Source organism: Parasteatoda tepidariorum, chromosome 4, assembly GCF_982258835.1.
Source record: "Parasteatoda tepidariorum strain Cologne lab strain chromosome 4, Ptep-v5.0, whole genome shotgun sequence".
Classification (NCBI taxonomy): Eukaryota; Metazoa; Arthropoda; class Arachnida; order Araneae; family Theridiidae; genus Parasteatoda; species Parasteatoda tepidariorum.
The window spans coordinates 41,852,099-41,871,067 of record NC_141758.1 but is presented as its reverse complement, the minus strand read 5'-3'; the positions used below and the strand labels follow the sequence as shown (position 1 = coordinate 41,871,067).

Here is an 18,969-nt window from a genome sequence, read left to right as displayed (position 1 = left end):
AAAGGAAGTTTTCGAAGTTTTCCCTCCATGTAACGCAAATGCTCCCAATACTTGATTCATTAGTCCCCCGTCTTTTGAATTGGGTTCAAAATTGCAAGGCAGCGGAGTTGAACAGTAGTAGTCGTACAGTCAAAATTGGGTCGATTGTTAAAAGACAGTTATAAAATATAAAATAACTAACCATGAATACCTTTAGAAGTGCTTTTTATTACTAAATAGAAATAGTTATAGGAACAAATGATGGTTCAAGAAAAAGCAATTTTTTTGTCACATCTGTTGTAATTTATTGTGCGTTTTATTGTGCGCAGGAAATTGAAGTTAATGGCTTAAGGAATTATTATTTTAATTGCTTTCAAGAAAACAATTACAATAATGTTTAAAAACACTATTAAATTCAAATGATACAGGTTTCAGTTCTAAGAAACAACGATGCATTTAACCATCCGGCAAATTATCAATACTAACAATGAATGCCTTTAGAATTTTTTTATTACTAACTAGAAATAGTTAGTAAGAAATGATGATACAAGAAAAAGCAATATAATTGTCACATCAGTTGCAACAAAATTATTCTGTCACAGTTGCTCATAAATTTCTGTCACATAAATTGTTAATGAAGCAAAAATTTATTGTGCGCATTAAATTGAAGTTAATGGTTTGAAGAATATGAATTTTCAATAGTTGTATATCGTGCAGGAAAGCACAAGACAGGCAAATTGCATTTTCTTACTTGTTTACTTTCTATGTCCGTGGGCTGACTTTTTCAAGGTCGAGAGGTTATTTTGTATCTCAACACGCAACTATTAGTGTCCCAAAACCAGATAGAAGTGAGGAAAGAAATCAGAAAAACCCTGCACAATAACTTTCTTCCCTAGAATTGTTCAATTCCATGAAGAAATAGATATTGCTTTGGAGTTTTTAACTGATATGGATGATATTTCGGTGAGTAAAATCTGACAATCACTAACTGTCAGTAATACCTGTTTGTTATGTCTTTTGTGAATTATTTATTTGGTCTTTAGAAGTAAAGATATCTTAAAATGCTGATAATAATTGGGGCAATTCAATAGCAGATAAATATATGATTGATACGCAATACCAAATACCTCAACATTTAACTATCGATGTGCTTTACAAATTATTATTTAGTTTTGATAAAAAAAAACTTTTATATTAAATATATTAAAATTCAATAACTGACTAATGTAAGATAAATCCACAGTTATATACATCCATCCAATGTGTTTCCCCCAAAAAATATTGATAATAATTATAAATATTTAATGACAATTATTTGGATAATCAACTGTTATTAAATCATCCATCTATACATGATTATCTATGTACTTTACAAATTATTTGGTTTTTATTAAAAATTTAACGATATCAATTATGGCAATCGAATGATATATAAATAATTGGTATATCCATAGTTATTAAATAATTCATCCACATGCAATTATTCATGACTTATTACGAATCATTATTAGGCCTTAATTAAGAGAAATAGATAGTAATTATGACAATTCAAATAACAGATAAATATTTAGTTAATTATCTCATCATAGCTATAATTAGCACATCCATCCACAAACAATTATCTTCGTGTTTTACGAATTAAATTGTATTACAATTATATACATTCCTTTTTTTTTTCGGTGAATTATTTATTTGGTCCCTATCAGCAAACATTAGTGGAAAATATCAATGTTGTAGCAAGTAAATAATAATAATGTTGAATAAAAAATTCTTTTTTTTTTTCTATTTTTTTCCCGAAAATTAAAATATTTCTCATTTTTCTAAAATGGCCATGTTGATCACAGAAATGATAAATAAAATCTTTCATCAACCTAAGTTTGAAACAATTAAACTCTAACTACTTTGCTTGAAATCCCTACTAATGTTTTGGAAAAACTCATTTTCAGCGAAAATCAAGAGTTTCGTGGTCGTTTTTCCGATCAGTGTGGCAGATTTAATAAAAATAATAAAAAGGGGGGCAATTTTGTGATGGTGCGATTAAGATCATTGTTGTTAAGAATTCATCACGTGTTTTTATCAATAACTTAAATAAAACGTTTTATTTTTACTTATGCTTTTAGCCTTGTATTTATTCTTTTACTTATGCACTTGACCTTGATTTTATTCTATTACTTATGTATCTGTCTTAATTAAAAACTTAAAGTAAATATTGTGTCAATTGTAGGTTGATTTTAATACAAAATGAAACTTTTGGAGATTTTTCTATTTGAATATCAACAGTTGGAGCAAGTATTTAGGAATAAGAGAAATTAATGCTTGCCTTCTACACTCTAAAAAGTACCGACTCTCATAATGCCGGTATTTCTATATATAAAATCCATCTTTATAGGAACAAATTACAGAATAAAGAATCTGTGGTACCGTAATTTTTACAGTAAAATCACTGAATCACTCTAATTAAATAAATATGACTGTAATTTTACAGTAATAGTTACAGTAAAATCACTGAATCACTCTAAATAAATATGACTGTAAAAATTACGGTAAAATGGATTTTACGGATAATACAACCGAAGTGCTGGGAACTTATATCGTAATTTGAACCGTAATTTTTTACAGCGATGATAAAGAAATGGTATGGGGACACAAAATGAAATATCTGAAATTCATTTCAATATTTAAGACCGATAATTAAAAAACATTTTATTTGAAAACTAGAGAACATGAGTCAAAACTTATGAAAAAAAATATTATTTAAAATTTATTTTCTTTAAACAAAAAAGCGCAGTAAAGATTTTTCGCTATTTTAGTTAAACGTTTTCGAATAGAAAAATGTGATTGATAATATAAAAACATTATTCAATAGTAGTAATTCACAAACTTTTATGGGTAACTTCTGTACCTCTTCACATATTTTAAGAATAGTTTTGTTATGAATATTTTTTCAATTATAGTGGAAAAAATAATAAAATACATGCTGGTATAGTTTAAATATGTGACTGGGTGGCGCAGTTGGTTTGTCGCAGCCCAAGTCTGCGGGTTCGATCCCCGGCCCAGACACCGGATTTTCGGGATGCAGAAAATCCTCAGCGGCCATGTCGTACGATTATGCGGCATGTAAAAGATCCCTGGAGTGCCTTATTGGCTCTTGTCATTTCCGGCAAAATTGAATTCCTAGTGCACTTTAGTATCCAAATAGAGTCTCGGTGCTGCCATCTAGTGTGGCAGAAACTAGACGTCCAAATTAACATGACCAACGGTATCTCACCCATTGTGGTGGTCCTGAAAGAGTGGATACCACCTCTGGAGAACGCACTAGGTCTGCTCATCAGCAAGACCGATTGCGCAGCTCATTGGAAATAAAAAAAAAGTTTGAATATTACATTTGAAGGAGGGAAAGTAATTATGTTTTCGGTATATTAAAAAGGAAATTATGTTTTTTTTTTTCTTTTTTGAAATAAATTTATTAAAGAAAAAACTGAGTTTCTGTCATTTGTATGAAGAATATTAAGACTTTTTCAACTCATGAAGGTTTATAATTCTACAAACTAAGTTGAACATATTAAAATACATGGAGAAAAAAATTCTAGTAAAAATACCGTACTTTAATGACATTTCAGGTAATAAAAACTAAAATATACGGTATTTAAACCATTCCTTTGGTAGTTTTTCCTTTCATATAATAACGGTTTATCTAAAATTCTGGTAATTGAAATTAGAGTTCTTATTACCACACATTTAGTAAAAATCACAAAACTGAGAAATAAATTTAACCGAATGTGTGGTTTTTATGCCATGCTCTATGGTATTATAATAAAATTACAAAAATTTATGACATTTACAAAATTTTCTCATATATTATAAAGCAATATTTTAATTTTCCTTTTACCAAAATCATTACCAAAGCGCTTCGGTGAAAATTTCCAAGCCTTTTGGTGTTCCCATAAAGCCAGAAACTCGGTAAATTTTACCATATTCTGGTAAAATATTATCTGAACCATACTTATTTTCGCATTGTAAGATTATAAATATTTTTTTACTTTCCATAAAATGTAAAAATCCAGTTTATAGGTAATTTTTTAATTGTATGTGAATTTCTTTTGAAGAATAGCAATCAGACAACGTGAAGAAAATGACAGAATATTGACACTTTGACATTATGAACCATGCTGATTATTTTGGTTTTTACTACAGTTTTACTGCTGAATATTTTCAAAATAGGTGAGAAAAATATTATAATTCTATTTTTTATTTTGCTACATTGCAGGGCCTGATTATTTCCTAGGCCCCACAGGCATGGGCTTAGGGCCCACAATTTCCCCTTCCTCCCTTTTTGCCTCATCATAGATGGCTGAAAGCTTATTCTTTCAGCATTCCTAATGAGAGATCAATAGATATGCTATTTCTTTACAGTGTTTGGCGACTTATAATATCCTTATAAGTGGACAAATTTGTACCAAAAATCACCTAAGCTTTCATTTTTCTCTCTCTCTGTCTCTCTCTCTTTTTTTCTTCTTCTTCTTTTTTTTTTTTTTTTTTTTTTTTTTTTTGAATTAGAAAATTGAACTAGAGCATTCTTCTTGCCTTATAGCTTTCTGATTTCTTCTTGTTTTCAATAAAAAGCATGCTATTAAAATATACTAGTGGGCTGCGCCCAATGCTCGCAAACGCTCGCCAACCCCCCAAAATTGCTACGCAATCTTATATGGCTTGCTTCGCAAACCAAGCTCGCTTTGCTCGCTACTAACTTAGGTACATTGCAAATGCACAAAATTCTAAGAATTCAAAGCAATCATTCAAATCCATATAACAACTTTTTTTTAAAAAAAAATTACATCTTTTTAGTAAATACTAAGGGATTAAAATAAATTTGAATTCAAATAAATGACATGTAATTCGTTAAACCTATTAGAAATGTGCTATAGTATAAAATCTTAAGATAAAATTTCTAAAACTGAAATCTCTATAAAAAGGTTAAAATTTTGGCTATAATTAAGTCTATTAAAAATTGAAATAAGTGAATTGCAATGGAAAAACTTGCATAAACGAATGAATTCTATTAAAACAAATAAATTCGTGATATAAATCACAAATCATCTAATAAATTCGTAATATATAAATTAGTGAAAAAAAACGCTTTCGACAAAATACTAAAATTGAGATCTATCGACAAAGACTACTCACTTCTGCCTAGCTCATGCTCTCTCTTTTTATTTCAGTTTCCGTTTTTAAAAGCGCTATATGTTGAGCCATCTCAACTAGATTTGGCATGTGACATTTTTAGCGGCAATCATTGGTCGATTTTCTAGCGTTGCCATTCGGGGGGTTGTAATGAGGCTTTTTTTTGTCGCCGTGTAAGAGAAATATATATATAGATTTATCGTAAAATAAATATTATGTGTTTAAGTTCATGTTTCAAATATAGATTGCATGTTTTAAATTGTTTTTTCTCGAGTGCTAGTCTATTAACAAATATTATGCGTTTGACATTATCAAGCATGAAAATTTCAGCATGAACAATTGAGAACAATCATGAACAATCTAAATTTTACTGTGGCTTGAAATTCGCTCTCTGTGATGATAAGAAGTTACAAATATTTGTAAAAATTGTTTAACATATGCATTTAAGGAAGCATATGCTCGTGTATTTTTTAAAGAAATCTAAATATAAATAAATCATTGATAATATTATCAAACTACCTTAGAATCAAAAACTTCCTTAGAATTCGTTTTATCAAGCTTCCTTAGAATCAAAATAAAATGTTAAATGTTAATTTAAAACAAATTTAACCGTCATTTGAAAAATAATTAAACATTGAAAGAAATTATTGTGACATATATCTATAAAGATTTTTCTCTCTTCTTGATTTCAGAAGCAAGTAGTTTCAGTCGAATCAGGTGCAAGTCTGAGTCTGGTCATGCCGGTCTCTGTGTTGCAAAACGGTATTGTAGAATCCAAAACGTGAAGTTGTCACCTTGCATGGCGCATGATCCATCTCTTTACTGTTGCCCATTTCCGACAGATGGCGTTAAGGACTGGGATGTTGAAGATTCGTCGGTAATTACTTATCCCAGTGATGAAGTCCTGGGATCAAAAAAAATTGTGAGTCAATCTGTTCATACTAGTGTAAAAATATTTCAAAATACACACAATCAATACGGAGAAAAAAAACCTGGTAAATTCCCATACTTGTAAGGTAAAGACATTTCTTGAAAAAAAAAAACGGGAATTCCGGTAATAAGACTAAAATTTACGGTATTTAAACTGTTCGTTTGGTTATGGTAATTGTTTATCATAACAAAGCTCATACCTAGAAATTGTGGTTATAGAAAAGTAAAAGACTTATTACCAAACATTTAGTTGTTTCTAATTTCACTTGCCAATAGCAAGTGAATTTAATGCAGAGGGTGCGTTTCTTGTTATTCAATGGCGCCATCTACGGCCAAGAATACGTCTTTAGTCACACACACACACACACGTCCCAGACCGTTAAAAAGGGCGGACCGATTCATGCATCCGTTCATTCATCCATAGATCGCAATTTCGACCTGAACCAGTGAACGATCAATCTTCAATTCAGTACCCCCATAGGTCTTTATTTGTTCTGGGAACTTAGAGGACTTCATGACCCAACTGATTTAACGTGCACCACTCACCATTCATTACACGGGGAGTCTTTGGCCGACAGAAATTGAACTCGCTACCTCTAGGGCATGGATCCAACGACCTACCAACCAGGCTATCTCGGCCACTGAGCAAAACACAAAGTTTGAACAAACTCGACGAAATAATTTCTGAGAAATGATATTTTAAATATACGACTTATTTAAAATTTGATTTCTCTATTCAGGAACCATTGATATTTTCCCTCCCCATTTTGCACAAATGTTGTTGAATTTCATTCAGTCGATTTCATCCTTCGCAGCTTTTGTGATAGTGGGCTGCTCTTGTTGTAAATCCGAGATTTTTTCTGAAAGAGCCCATAATAATGCAAATTTTATAGTTACATTTTATGATACAGGTGACAAATTCTGATCCCCACGAAAGAAAATTACTGAGCCCAGAAAAAAGCACAATGATACTCGACGATGAGAGAGCGTTGTTCTTTCGTTCTAGCAATTCCATTCCCAGTAGCCCTGAACTATCAAAAGTCATACTGCCTTCCTCATCTCAATAAAAATAACAGAGCCACGATGGCTCAGGGGATAGAGAGTTCGCCTTCCAATGAGGTGAACCGGCTTCGAATCCCAGCAATGGCTGGTCGATACGAATTCGGTATTCGGCTTGCACCGACCACAGTGCTGACGTGAAATGTCCTTGGTGGCAGACGGATCATGGGTTAGAGTCCCTTTACAGTAAGGTTAACCGTGGGAGGTACTCTTGGTCTTTCTCTCCATGTAACGCAAATGTGGGTTAGTTCCATCAAAAAGTCCTCCACGAAGCCAAATTTCTTCCATTACTTGATCCAGGAGCTCTTCTGGATTGAGTTCAAAATTACAAGGCTACTGAGATGAACATTAGTAGTCATAAGCCCAAAAATTGGGTCGACTGTAGGACGGTGGTTATAAAATAAAATAAAAATAGCAAAGCCCCTTTTTAATAACCCATTGTGCTGCTTTATAGCTTGTACTATACTGAAAACTTTATAAATCAACAACAACAAGAAATAATTAACAAAAAGTTTTAATTAAGAACTTGTGTTTTCCATCAAAATTATTTCCAGTATGAATTTTAGAACACACTGTATTAGACGATTTTCTTTATGACATAGTAATTTTCCGTATTTTAATTTAATCTTTACAGGCATCAAGTGGAGAAATTGAGTTGCATGCCGGAAACGACAAGATAGTATTTCCAAACCCCGATAAGATAATTCCTAATTTTAAGCCTAGAATTCCAACTACGACATCCATAATTCCTCCAAATATTACTCCTGAATCCAATACAGTTCGAAGTATTCTCAATTCTGAAGAACAAAAATCCTTGGAAAGAAACCCACATGAGGTCTACGATAGTTCTGAGATTGAAAACCATGATACTGAAATTCCGTTTATATTGATCACTACATCAAAAACCATCGAAACATCAAAAACTCTTACTCCGATACCAAGAGAAAATACTGATGACATCACTGAACTTTCGCTTGTTTCATCTGAAGTCGCTGGTACACAGAGCTATGGAACAAAAAAGGATGATGGCGTTGAGTCATTTTTTTCAACTGTTTCATCAATCACGTTGAATAAATTGACATTTGGACCTTTTGATAGCCTTGAAACAAATAGAGCTTCCGAACCAGGTATTCAATTCTAAACTTTTCGTCCACTCTTTGTTTTCCAATTTATTCACTGGACTATCATTGTTACCAACTAACCCCATTTTACTATCATTTTTACCAAGTTATCCTTCTGACTACCATATCCAGTTACCCATTTAAATGTCATTGTTACCAAGTTTCCCATTTAATTAACTTATAATCCATTTGACTCCCAACTCCACTATGCAAGATGTTTTTTTATACAGTAATGGTGCCATTTATTTTTGAGTTCAATTATTATTTCCCGATCGGTTAAGGATAGGGAAATAATAATTGATTCATGTAAATTTTCGGCGCAAGAGCCATGGTTTGCCTATGCTGAAACCAAAACTAGGTTAAAATTACTGTAACTTGGTTAAAATCAGAACAACCAGGTTAAAATGAGTAAACTGTCCAAAACTAAAATAATTGGTTTCAAATTTGTCTACTCGCTTACAGATAGAAATGAACCATATTTTAAAACCGGATATTTTTTAAACACTTTCTATTTAGCGGGCGTGCTCTGTCTAAAAATTGACGTTTTTGGATTTCAAACTATTAAAAAAAACTGCTCTGAAAACCTGAAAAAATTCACACTTATTCTTCGTCAGGCACTTACAAGGAAAATATAAAAGAAAAATCCCTTTACATGAGTTGATTTTATGACATACTCTCTTTGTACAAGTCTCCTAGTACCAAAAACAGGCCTCCAGGTACCAAAAACATAACAGTTTTGTCCATCGGAAGTGGAGAATTTTCCTTATATGAGGCCTGTTAAGATCGGAAAGATATTTAGAGTTACGAAGGTTTATTTTTTGTATCATGCTTTAATTTCTTCTAACAGGAGGTTTTTTAAAAATGGTTTTAAGCATAATATGTTTATTGTTAATTGAACGACAGCAAAAAATGTTAAATATTCTAGTTTAGAACTTCCAAAATATAATAATAACACCAGGATTCTCAAAGCCGTTTTTAATCAAAAAGTAGGAATAAAATGAGGGATTAAGTTAAAAGAGAGGATTTTTAACAAGGGTTCACATGCAGACTAAAAAGTCCCCCTTTTTACCGTATTGAAAAATTTCTTTAGCCTGGAAAGTGAAATGATACTTTAAGGCAAACTTTGAAATGATAATTTATGTGTTTAAATATATTTAAAATGTTATTAAAAGTATATATATAGTTTAATTACTACTAATTTAAATGCTGTATTAATTAAATGTAAAATTAAAGTAATAATTGATTATGTCAATTTTATAAATAAATTAAGTAAGTTTAAGAAGAATCTTCGGACAATGACAAACTAGTCCTTTTAAATTTTTTATTGGAAATAGTAAATGACAATTTTTTGTGTGACTCTTTAGGTTTCTGAATAGCCCAGTGGAGTTCATAAGTCAATTTTTCTGTTGGAGAAACTTGAACAGCTAATATCAAAATTAAATAACGCAAGTTATAGATTAATTTTTAGCTACTATTGAACCTAATATAATTTTGTTTACCAATGGCAACTCATAATTTTGATTCAGCTTGATTAAAGGGATTTTTTTTATCCTACAGGAAATTGAAAGTTACAAGTGTTTCTAACTTTGTAATGCAATAACTGATTGTACAAATAATAATTATTTAACAAAGGTTTTATTTATTTTATTATTTTTATTATTTATTTATTTTTTATGCATTTTTTATATAAGTAACAATTATACTCAAAACTGCGTAAAACATCATAAGGATAAACATTATAAGAAAAACATTATGCGTAAAACTTTATAAGAAATATTTATTCTTTATTGCGTCTTCAACGTTGTGTTTTTCTTACGTTTACTCATATATATATAGTTCAATTTATTACTTTTAATTATTTATTAGAAATTTATGTGCTTTAGAAACTGACATTTCTTTAATTTTTTATCTATATTTTTATAGCTTGTGGTCGTGCTCCTTACTCGCCAAATATTTCTGGAGGTACTGAATCAAGAGCGAATCAATGGCCGTGGATGGTGAATATTCTTTTTGAGCATATTTAACTGAATATTCAATAACTATTTTGAACATTAAACAATCGTTATTATAGTAAAAGAATGGATATTCACATTTTATATTTTGCGTGAACTACTTCTGAAATATTTAGAAATGAAAAGATTTAATGAACCATATGATTTGTTATGAATACTTTTTTTAACTAAAATAATTGCATTAATGCAAGTTCGAAATTTTTTTCAATCAAACCTTTATTGGAATTTGCCTTTATTGAAATATATTGGCCTAATTGGTGCTTCAAGTGCTGTAAAGGTACTACACTCGGATAGATAAAGCAAAGGTGTCTAGTATATGCACACAAAAGTCGTATACGATTTTTGTTTAATTAATAATCATTGCAACTATGAATTCCTGATTTAGCAAAAGAATAAAGAAAGGATGAAGAGCAAAAATAAGCTGATTCATAAATTAGTGAATCATTACTACGACAAATCAGTTCGTAAAACAATTACGGAAAGTTTAAATTTTAAAAATTTATAGTATTCCATTTGATAATCGCACCTTTTATTCAAACATTACTTTCATTTTTACTATTAATTTAAAATCATATAGGTGACCTAAAATATTTTTTATTTTTAGGCTGCTATATTCCAAAGATTTACTACAGCTAGACCAAATAAGTTCTTGTGTGGAGGCTCACTTATAAATAGTCGCTATATTTTAACTGCTGCTCATTGCTGTGTCAGTGGTACTACTGCCTCTCCATTGTTAGTAATTTTTTAATCTCATTTTAATAACAATTTTCCTTTCCAGTAGTTACATTAAAAGTTTGACTGTGATTTATGTACTAATGCACTTTATGTTTTTATTTTTATTACAAATCAAAGTGTTATAGTTTAAGTTTATTATAGTTAAGTTTTCTGAATAACATTTTCATTTTAAAAAATAATATTTTCTGATAAAATACAAAAATCTGTATCTCAGTTTGCAAAAATTTTACGTTTTGAAAATTTTGTTGAAATAAAATAATTTTGAGTTTAATTATTTCGACCTAAACTTTAGCTAAATATTTTTAAACTTAATTTTTTTCCGTAAAAAAATGAAGAAAAAAAAAGTTTTCAAGTCATTAAGGATATAGTCATATCGCATCTTTACGGGCGATGCTTTTTTAGAGATTTCCAAATAATAAACAATCAGTAAGCAATTATTTACCTTCACACTCCTCTTGTATTGTAAAATAAAATGCTATACTTTAAAATATAAAGTAAAAAATGCAGCTGTTCTTTTCATTATAATGATATAAATAAATTAAATTAATTTTTGTATTGTCGCACATTGCAATTTAATTTACTGTCACAGAAATACTCACTTAAAAACAATAAAAGACAGTTAAAAAAATGATCTCGTAATAAATTGTATTAAATTAAATTTTTATAATGTTGCTATATTTTAAAATATAAAGTAAGAAATGCAGCTGTTCTTTTCATTATAATGATATAAATAAATTAAATTAATTTTTGTATTGTCGCACATTGCAATTTAATTTACTGTCACAGAAATACTCACTTAAAAACAATAAAAGACAGTTAAAAAAATGATCTCGTAATAAATTGTATTAAATTAAATTTTTATAATGTTGCTATATTTTAAAATATAAAGTAAAAAATGCAGCTGTTCGTTTCATTATAATGATATAAATAAATTAAATTAATTTTTGTATTGTCGCACATTGCAATTTAATTTACTGTCACAGAAATACTCACTTAAAAACAATAAAAGACAGTTAAAAAAATGATCTCGTAATAAATTGTATTAAATTAAATTTTTATAATGTTGCTATATTTTAAAATATAAAGTAAAAAATGCAGCTGTTCGTTTCATTATAATGATATAAATAAATTAAATTAATTTTTGTATTGTCGCACATTGCAATTTAATTTACTGTCACAGAAATACTCACTTAAAAACAATAAAAGACAGTTAAAAAAATGATCTCGTAATAAATTGTATTAAATTAAATTTTTATAATGTTGCTATATTTTAAAATATAAAGTAAGAAATGCAGCTGTTCTTTTCATTATAATGATGTAAATAAATTATATTAAATTTTTGCATTGTCGCACATTACAATCCAATTTATTGTCCCATAAATACACCTTAAAGGCAATAAAAGGCAATTTGAAGAAAAATTATCTAGTAATAAATAGTATAAAATTAAATTTTTCCATTGTCGCTCATTACAATCTAATTTATTGTCACATAAATACACCTTAGAAACAATAAAAGACAATTTGAAGAAAAATGATCTAGTAATAGTATTGCGATTCGTTAAAATGAATCAAAATCTTCACTTCAAATATTTCACTTATTTCTATATCACCATAGTAAAGCTTGTATTAAATAAGCTTTAATTCCTAATTGAAAAGAGAAAAAGGAAAAACTTAGTAAAAAGTTCTCTTTTAAAACTATACTATTTATATTAATATCATTTTTTTTATTGGTACTCAACATTAACCATCATCATTAGGCTTGTCTTAAAAGAAATTCTATCATGATAGTGAAACTTATATCGAATAAACTTTTTAAAAAAGAGAAAAATCAAAGTAAAAAATTCTTTGGAAAAACTGACATCATATTGTTACGATATTTTCAATAAAAACCGTAACTTTTACCACCATTGCTTGAAATATACTTGAAAGTGAATAACAAAAAATAAAACCCAAGTCGAAACCTGTTCTAAATGTTTACCATGCATAAAATATTTTGAACTTCACTTCAAATATCACTTGCCACCGACAGATGCTCTAGATAACTGGCAAAGGGAGTACTTTCTTTGGACAGACTAAAACTAAGCGAAATTGAATACCTAAAATGTTTACCCTCTCCTGATAGGCAGACTAAAACCAAAACTGCTTATGAAATGTAACCTATTGTACTGAAACTGTCTCCCCTGGTCAGTTATTTTGGTACTGATAGGTAATCTGAAACCAAAACTGCTTATGAAATGTAACCTATTGTACCGGAACTGCCTCCCCTGGACAGTTATTTTGGTACTAAAAGGTAGTCCGAAACCAAAACTGCTTATGAAATGTAACCTATTGTACTGGAACTGCCTTTTCCTGGACAGTTATTTTGGTACTAAAAGGTAATCTGAAACCAAAACTGCTTATGAAATGTAACCTATTGTACTGGAACTGCCTTTTCCTGGACAGTTATTTTGGTACTAAAAGGTAATCTGAAACCAAAACTGCTTATGAAATGTAACCTATTGTACTGGAACTGCCTTTTCCTGGACAGTTATTTTGGTACTGATAGGTAGTCCGAAACCAAAACTGCTTATGAAATGTAACCTATTGTACTGGAACTGTCTCCCCTGGTCAGTTATTTTGGTACTGATAGGTAGTCCGAAACCAAAACTGCTTATAAAATGTAACCTATTGTTCTGAAACTGTCTCCCCTGGTCAGTAATTTTGGTACTGATAGGTAGTCCGAAACCAAAACTGCTTATGAAATGTAACCTATTATTGTACTGAAACTGTCTCCCCTGGTCAGTTATTTTGAATTCGTAAGCAAGAAAAGAAACTGATTCTTTATAATTACTTTAATTAATTATTGTAAAACTGCATTTCATTAGTAACATTTTGCATTTACGTTAGATTAGTAACATTTTTGCACTTAAAATATAGTTGATGAATATTTAAAATTGTTTTATTTCAAACAGACCTGCATCTTCTTTTCTTGTACAATTGGGTTCAAGTGCAATGCACAGAGGAGACAGTTTTTCCATAGAGAAAGTTAAAGTGCATAGCAACTTCTCATTTACTGGTCAGTACAATGACATAGCACTCTTGAGCCTAGCGACTGGTCTATCCTCATACACTGACCGCATTGCCCCCGTGTGTCTTCCTTACCCGACCCTTCAAGACGCTGATTTGGTTGACCATTTGGCTACAGTAGTAGGATGGGGTGCTACTTTTTTAGGTTTGTTTATATTTATTGTTAAACTCATTAAACATAGAACTAGTTTTGAAAAAATAATTCAAAATGGCATAAAATTATGAGCTGATCTAAGAATCATTTGGTTTTAAAGAGAAATAATTACTCAAAGCATTTTGCGATTGATATGTTTCTTGCAAATTGCTTTGTTTCGCAATTTCTCGATTCGATTCCTCAAAGCATTTTGCGATTTACTCAGTGTTTTCTCATTAATTGAAATTGTTGTTAGTTAATGTTAATATTTAAAAAGCTAGCATTCATTTTTTTCTGTAAAAGGTAGTTTAAAAATTTGATTTTCAAATTTAACACAACGTACAAAGCATCCCTGTTAAGTAATACAAAGTATATCTAAATATTGCATATTTTGTTACAAAAAAATACATTGCCTAATGAGATAGTGACTACGAAGTTTAGACAAACGATATTATTACTATTACGCCTTTCCTTTATTTTCATATTAAAGTTATTGCTTTTGAATTAAATAAAATATGTGAACGTAACTTTAACATTATAAAATAGGCTACAGCGTAGCTTTCTTCCATTTGTACAAATTAAATCTTTAATCCTTCGACGCAAATGGGTCATTGGTGTAAATTTTATATTTTTTTCTGACCCTTTAATTGCAAGTAGAGATATGTTTTGGTATTTAGTTTCCTTTTAAAAACTATTTAATGCTTACTAAAAAATCTGATAGAATTTGTTCTGAAATTTAAAATCTAAAAGAGTATTGTGAAAAAAAAATTTTTATTCATATTCAAATGTGTATCAATAATTGATTGAACAAATTAAAGAAATTTCTATCATGAATAACTCTAAGTAACTGCAAATAAGGCCACGTTCGAAAAAGTATTGTTTGGAAGTGAGCCAAATTTTTACAATTAGCGCAGAAAAACACACGGGAGTTTCATGCTGAACTTCATAACTAACTAACTAACTAACTCCCTGGCATTACAGTTCATGTTGGGCCATGACCTCACTAACAATTTTTCTCCAAAGTCGCCTATCTCTAGCTCTTTGTTTCCAGTTTCGGACCTTTAGAATCTTAAGGTCTTTCTCCACCTCGTCTAACCATCGCTTGGCAGGCCTTCCTCTTTTCCTTTGGCCCTGGCACTGCCCCTAAATATCTTCTTAGTGCCTCTGTCTTCCTCCATTCTCTCAAGATGTCCTAGCCATTGAATTCTCTTTGCTTTTACATAATTGATTATATCTTTTTCTTTAAATAGTCTTGCAATTTCAAAATTGTATCGCCTTCTCCAAACTGTATCGAATTTCATAACCAAATATTATTGCAATGCTAAATATTTAATATTTTGCTTATTTCAACTTAAAATAAAACAAATATTTAAAAAAAAATATTTGAAAAACATGTTTAATATAATTCTGCGTCAAAGTATTAAGCTTGAGTCCTGATAAGGAAAACTCCGATCATTTAGATCAAAAAGTTATTAAGGTATTCGCTTTTTTTATTTTGCACACTGTCCCTTCTAGGCTACGATTAAAGTAATTTTTAAAGTAAAAAATCCTTATTATATGCATTAATATTTTTAAGTAATTTTTAAAATAAAAAATCCTTATTATATGCATTAATATTTTTCATGAATAAGAAAAATAAAATTAATATTGTATCTCTTATAGGCGGAGAACATCAAGAGAATCTACTCGAAGTTACCGTGCCTATAGTGTCGACAGACGACTGCGCCCTAGCCTATTCCCGAATAAAGAGCGCAGCTTTTTTGGCCAGAGGTTCAACTCATGTGTTATGTGCTGGCCTCAAAGAGGGTGGAAAAGACTCGTGCAAGGTAATAGAAACCTAATATCTAAATCTTCTGGCAAGAACAAAAGTTAATTTATGTTTATGAAAATGTATTGCAATAAGTATTTTTGTGTTCTTAAGAGTAGTTGTGTGTTGTAAAAATTGAAATCCAATCACAACATTTTTAGCGAAAGATTGATATTACACTGTTTGTCATATATTAAGTTACCAAATAGCAATAACTCACCCAAAAGTATGCCAAATAAAATGAAATTACGAGTATATGTCGTCAAATAAGAGTTTCTAGTTAAAACTACAATACGTAAATTAGTGACATTGCAATGAAATGATGTCATTTGTAATGAGCATATATTTGTAAGTTTGATCGGAAGCCTGCAAATTTCGATGTGTTTCTGATCATTCCCTCCCCCCTTTACGAAACTGCGATCGAGATTCATAGGGAGACTAAAGGCAGGACAAAATCAGCTCAGATAAAAACTGACCAGACGGCTAAATTTGAGTCCTTCTGTGGTTCATAGACTTTGACAACAATTTCAACAATAGGTTTGGCACGCAGAGGGTTCAGCCAAGTACGTTCAAATGCTACGACGAGCACCGATGGCAGATTTTTATTGTTACGTGCACGAAGGAATAAAACCAAATCAGCTCAAATCCTTTCTTAGTACAGCCACCGGAAAATTGGTATCAACGTCTACTGTGTGTAAGAGGCTTCACGAACGTGGCTTGTTCTCCAAGCGATCAGCCATTTGCATTCCATTCTCGTCACACCATAGAAGGGAACGTTTGAGGTTGGCGCAGCAACATGTCTACTGGACGGCTGTTCCCTTCATAGATGAATCCAGGGTTAGTCTCCAAAGGGTAGTAGGTACTGTTTGATTTGGAGAGAGTTTGGAACTCTGTAATATCCATCAAACATCTGTGAAAGAGAAGCATACTAAGAAGGCATTGTCTGTGTGTAAGATGATACCTCTTTGGGTGGACGCATTGACCTGCATGCCTTTCCACATGGAACCGTGAATGCTCAAGTGTATAGAGATGAAATCATTGATATTTATGTGCACTTTTACGCTGGTGTAATACCTAATGATTTCGTGCTATAGGGCTATAACGGACTTGAATCCAATCGAGCACGTAAGATGCTTTGAAAAGACGTGTAGCTGCTCGCAATCCTCCTCCTCAGACTTCTGCCCTGTTTGCAACTGCTTCGTAAAAACAATAGTTAGCACTTTCAACTTAACTGGGAGACCGCTTAATTAATTGAAAGCATCACGCATCGCTGTATTACAGCAAGAGGTGATTACACTCCATACTGAAGGTACTTTATCTATTCCAAAACTGACGCATCTGATTTGTTCATTTTATACCTATACTAGTTTCTGTAACGCCATAATTGCCTGGTTAATACTAAATACGTTATTTTATACATTATTCTGTGCACTATATTGTGTGCAAGTTTCATTATAAATCTCTGCGTTACTTTTGACTTAATGTCATTTTTGTGATTTTTCCTTAATTTATGATGTTCTTGTATTAAACTACAAATATATTTCAATTAATATGCATAAATATTAGTTTTTCTTTTAGATTATATAGCTCTGTCTGCTTACTTTCATTTATGAGTATTAGAGTACGCTATTATTTGAGGAATTTTTAATGTAACAAGTATAATGCCTTTTGGGTAAATATAGTTCTTATTGCTCTTCTCAAAAAAATTGATGGTGCACACAAATAGACGAATACTTTAAAATATGACTCATATTTTAAAAAATGGTGATATTTGCATGCTTTTTATGGACAGTATTGAACTTTAAAGGTAAAGAAAGACCTGTTAGAAAAAACATATAAAAATAATGATGACACAAAACCCGAATGTGATATTTTTGAATTAAAAGTAACACATTTTTAGCTGCTCGGAACTAAACATTTGTGCAATATCGAAATTAAATTTATTTTATAAATGAATAATTTTTAAAAGTTCTAAAAAGTTATTTATTTATTACTTTTTGTTTAATTTAGAGTGATTCTGGGGGTCCACTAATGATTCCATTGAGTAATGATCGTTGGACTGTGATTGGTATCGTTTCATTCGGTTACAGATGTGCAGAGCCTGGGTTTCCTGGAGTCTACACAAGAGTCACCCACTATTTAGAATGGATATATACCAATACACATGATTTTGATAATACCAAACCAAATTAAAATCAAAAATTTGTCATAATATATTTGATTTCTTTTAAAGAAAATAAAGAACTTTAGTTTCAGTCTTTTTTTAATATTTTTTACTTTTATTAGTATGCTTACTTTATAGAGAACTTACTTTCAACATTTATTTCAGATCAATATTTTCGCACTTTTAGCTTTTATTAAGAAAGAACCACACGCTGTAAAAGCTACACCTTAATGAGTAACTTCACTTAATGAATAAGCACAAGAGACTGAAGTGAAAAAATACATAATTGCCTTCTCGGCTATTACGTTTTTTCCTGCTCTGTTTTTAACTTTTATTTTTTTCTGCTTCACTCTCGGCTATCGCCGTTTTTCCAAGTTTTGCTTTTCACCTTTATTTTAATAATATTTTGTCAACTTTACGTTTTCTGTTTCAAATCGCTTTCTTTTTACCTCATTGACGTCTGACAAGTCTTAAAAATGAGCGCCTGTATTTGAGTGCTCGAAACATGTCGACTTTTATTACTATCTTCATACTCAACGGAAGCTCTTTTTTAAGCGCATACAATTACTGAGTTTCACGCTAAGAAACAACAATTCATGGATGGGGTAAGGGGCAGCTTCCATGATCAAAGACCTGGAGCACCAGCGGTAGAAGACTGACTTAGCTCCGGTGCCTACAGACTTTAGCCCACCGGTACATTCATGGTAGGTGCCCAGGGGGCTCCTTGGCTCGGGACAGCAATAGACGAGAACAAACTGCCATAACTCGTTTCCTCAGTGGAC

At 30.8% G+C, this 18,969-nt stretch overlaps 1 protein-coding gene across 2 annotated transcripts; it reads left to right on the top strand.

The window, feature by feature from the left end:
- The first annotated feature begins 805 nt into the window (after window positions 1-805).
- LOC147810926 (uncharacterized) lies at window positions 806-18,278 on the top strand. 2 transcript variants are annotated; one of them, XM_087160998.1, is made up of 9 exons: window positions 806-942; window positions 4,086-4,200; window positions 5,853-6,082; window positions 7,784-8,276; window positions 10,194-10,267; window positions 10,887-11,014; window positions 13,969-14,228; window positions 15,879-16,042; window positions 18,034-18,278. In XM_087160998.1, exons 2-9 carry the CDS (start codon window positions 4,146-4,148, stop codon window positions 18,214-18,216), a joined length of 1,587 nt encoding a protein of 528 aa, XP_087017124.1. In that variant the 5' UTR covers window positions 806-942; window positions 4,086-4,145; the 3' UTR covers window positions 18,217-18,278. The 2 variants fall into 2 exon arrangements, with proteins under 2 accessions (XP_087017124.1, XP_087017125.1); XM_087160999.1 differs by having other exon boundaries at window positions 811-942; window positions 4,091-4,200.
- The last annotated feature ends 691 nt before the right edge of the window (window positions 18,279-18,969 follow it).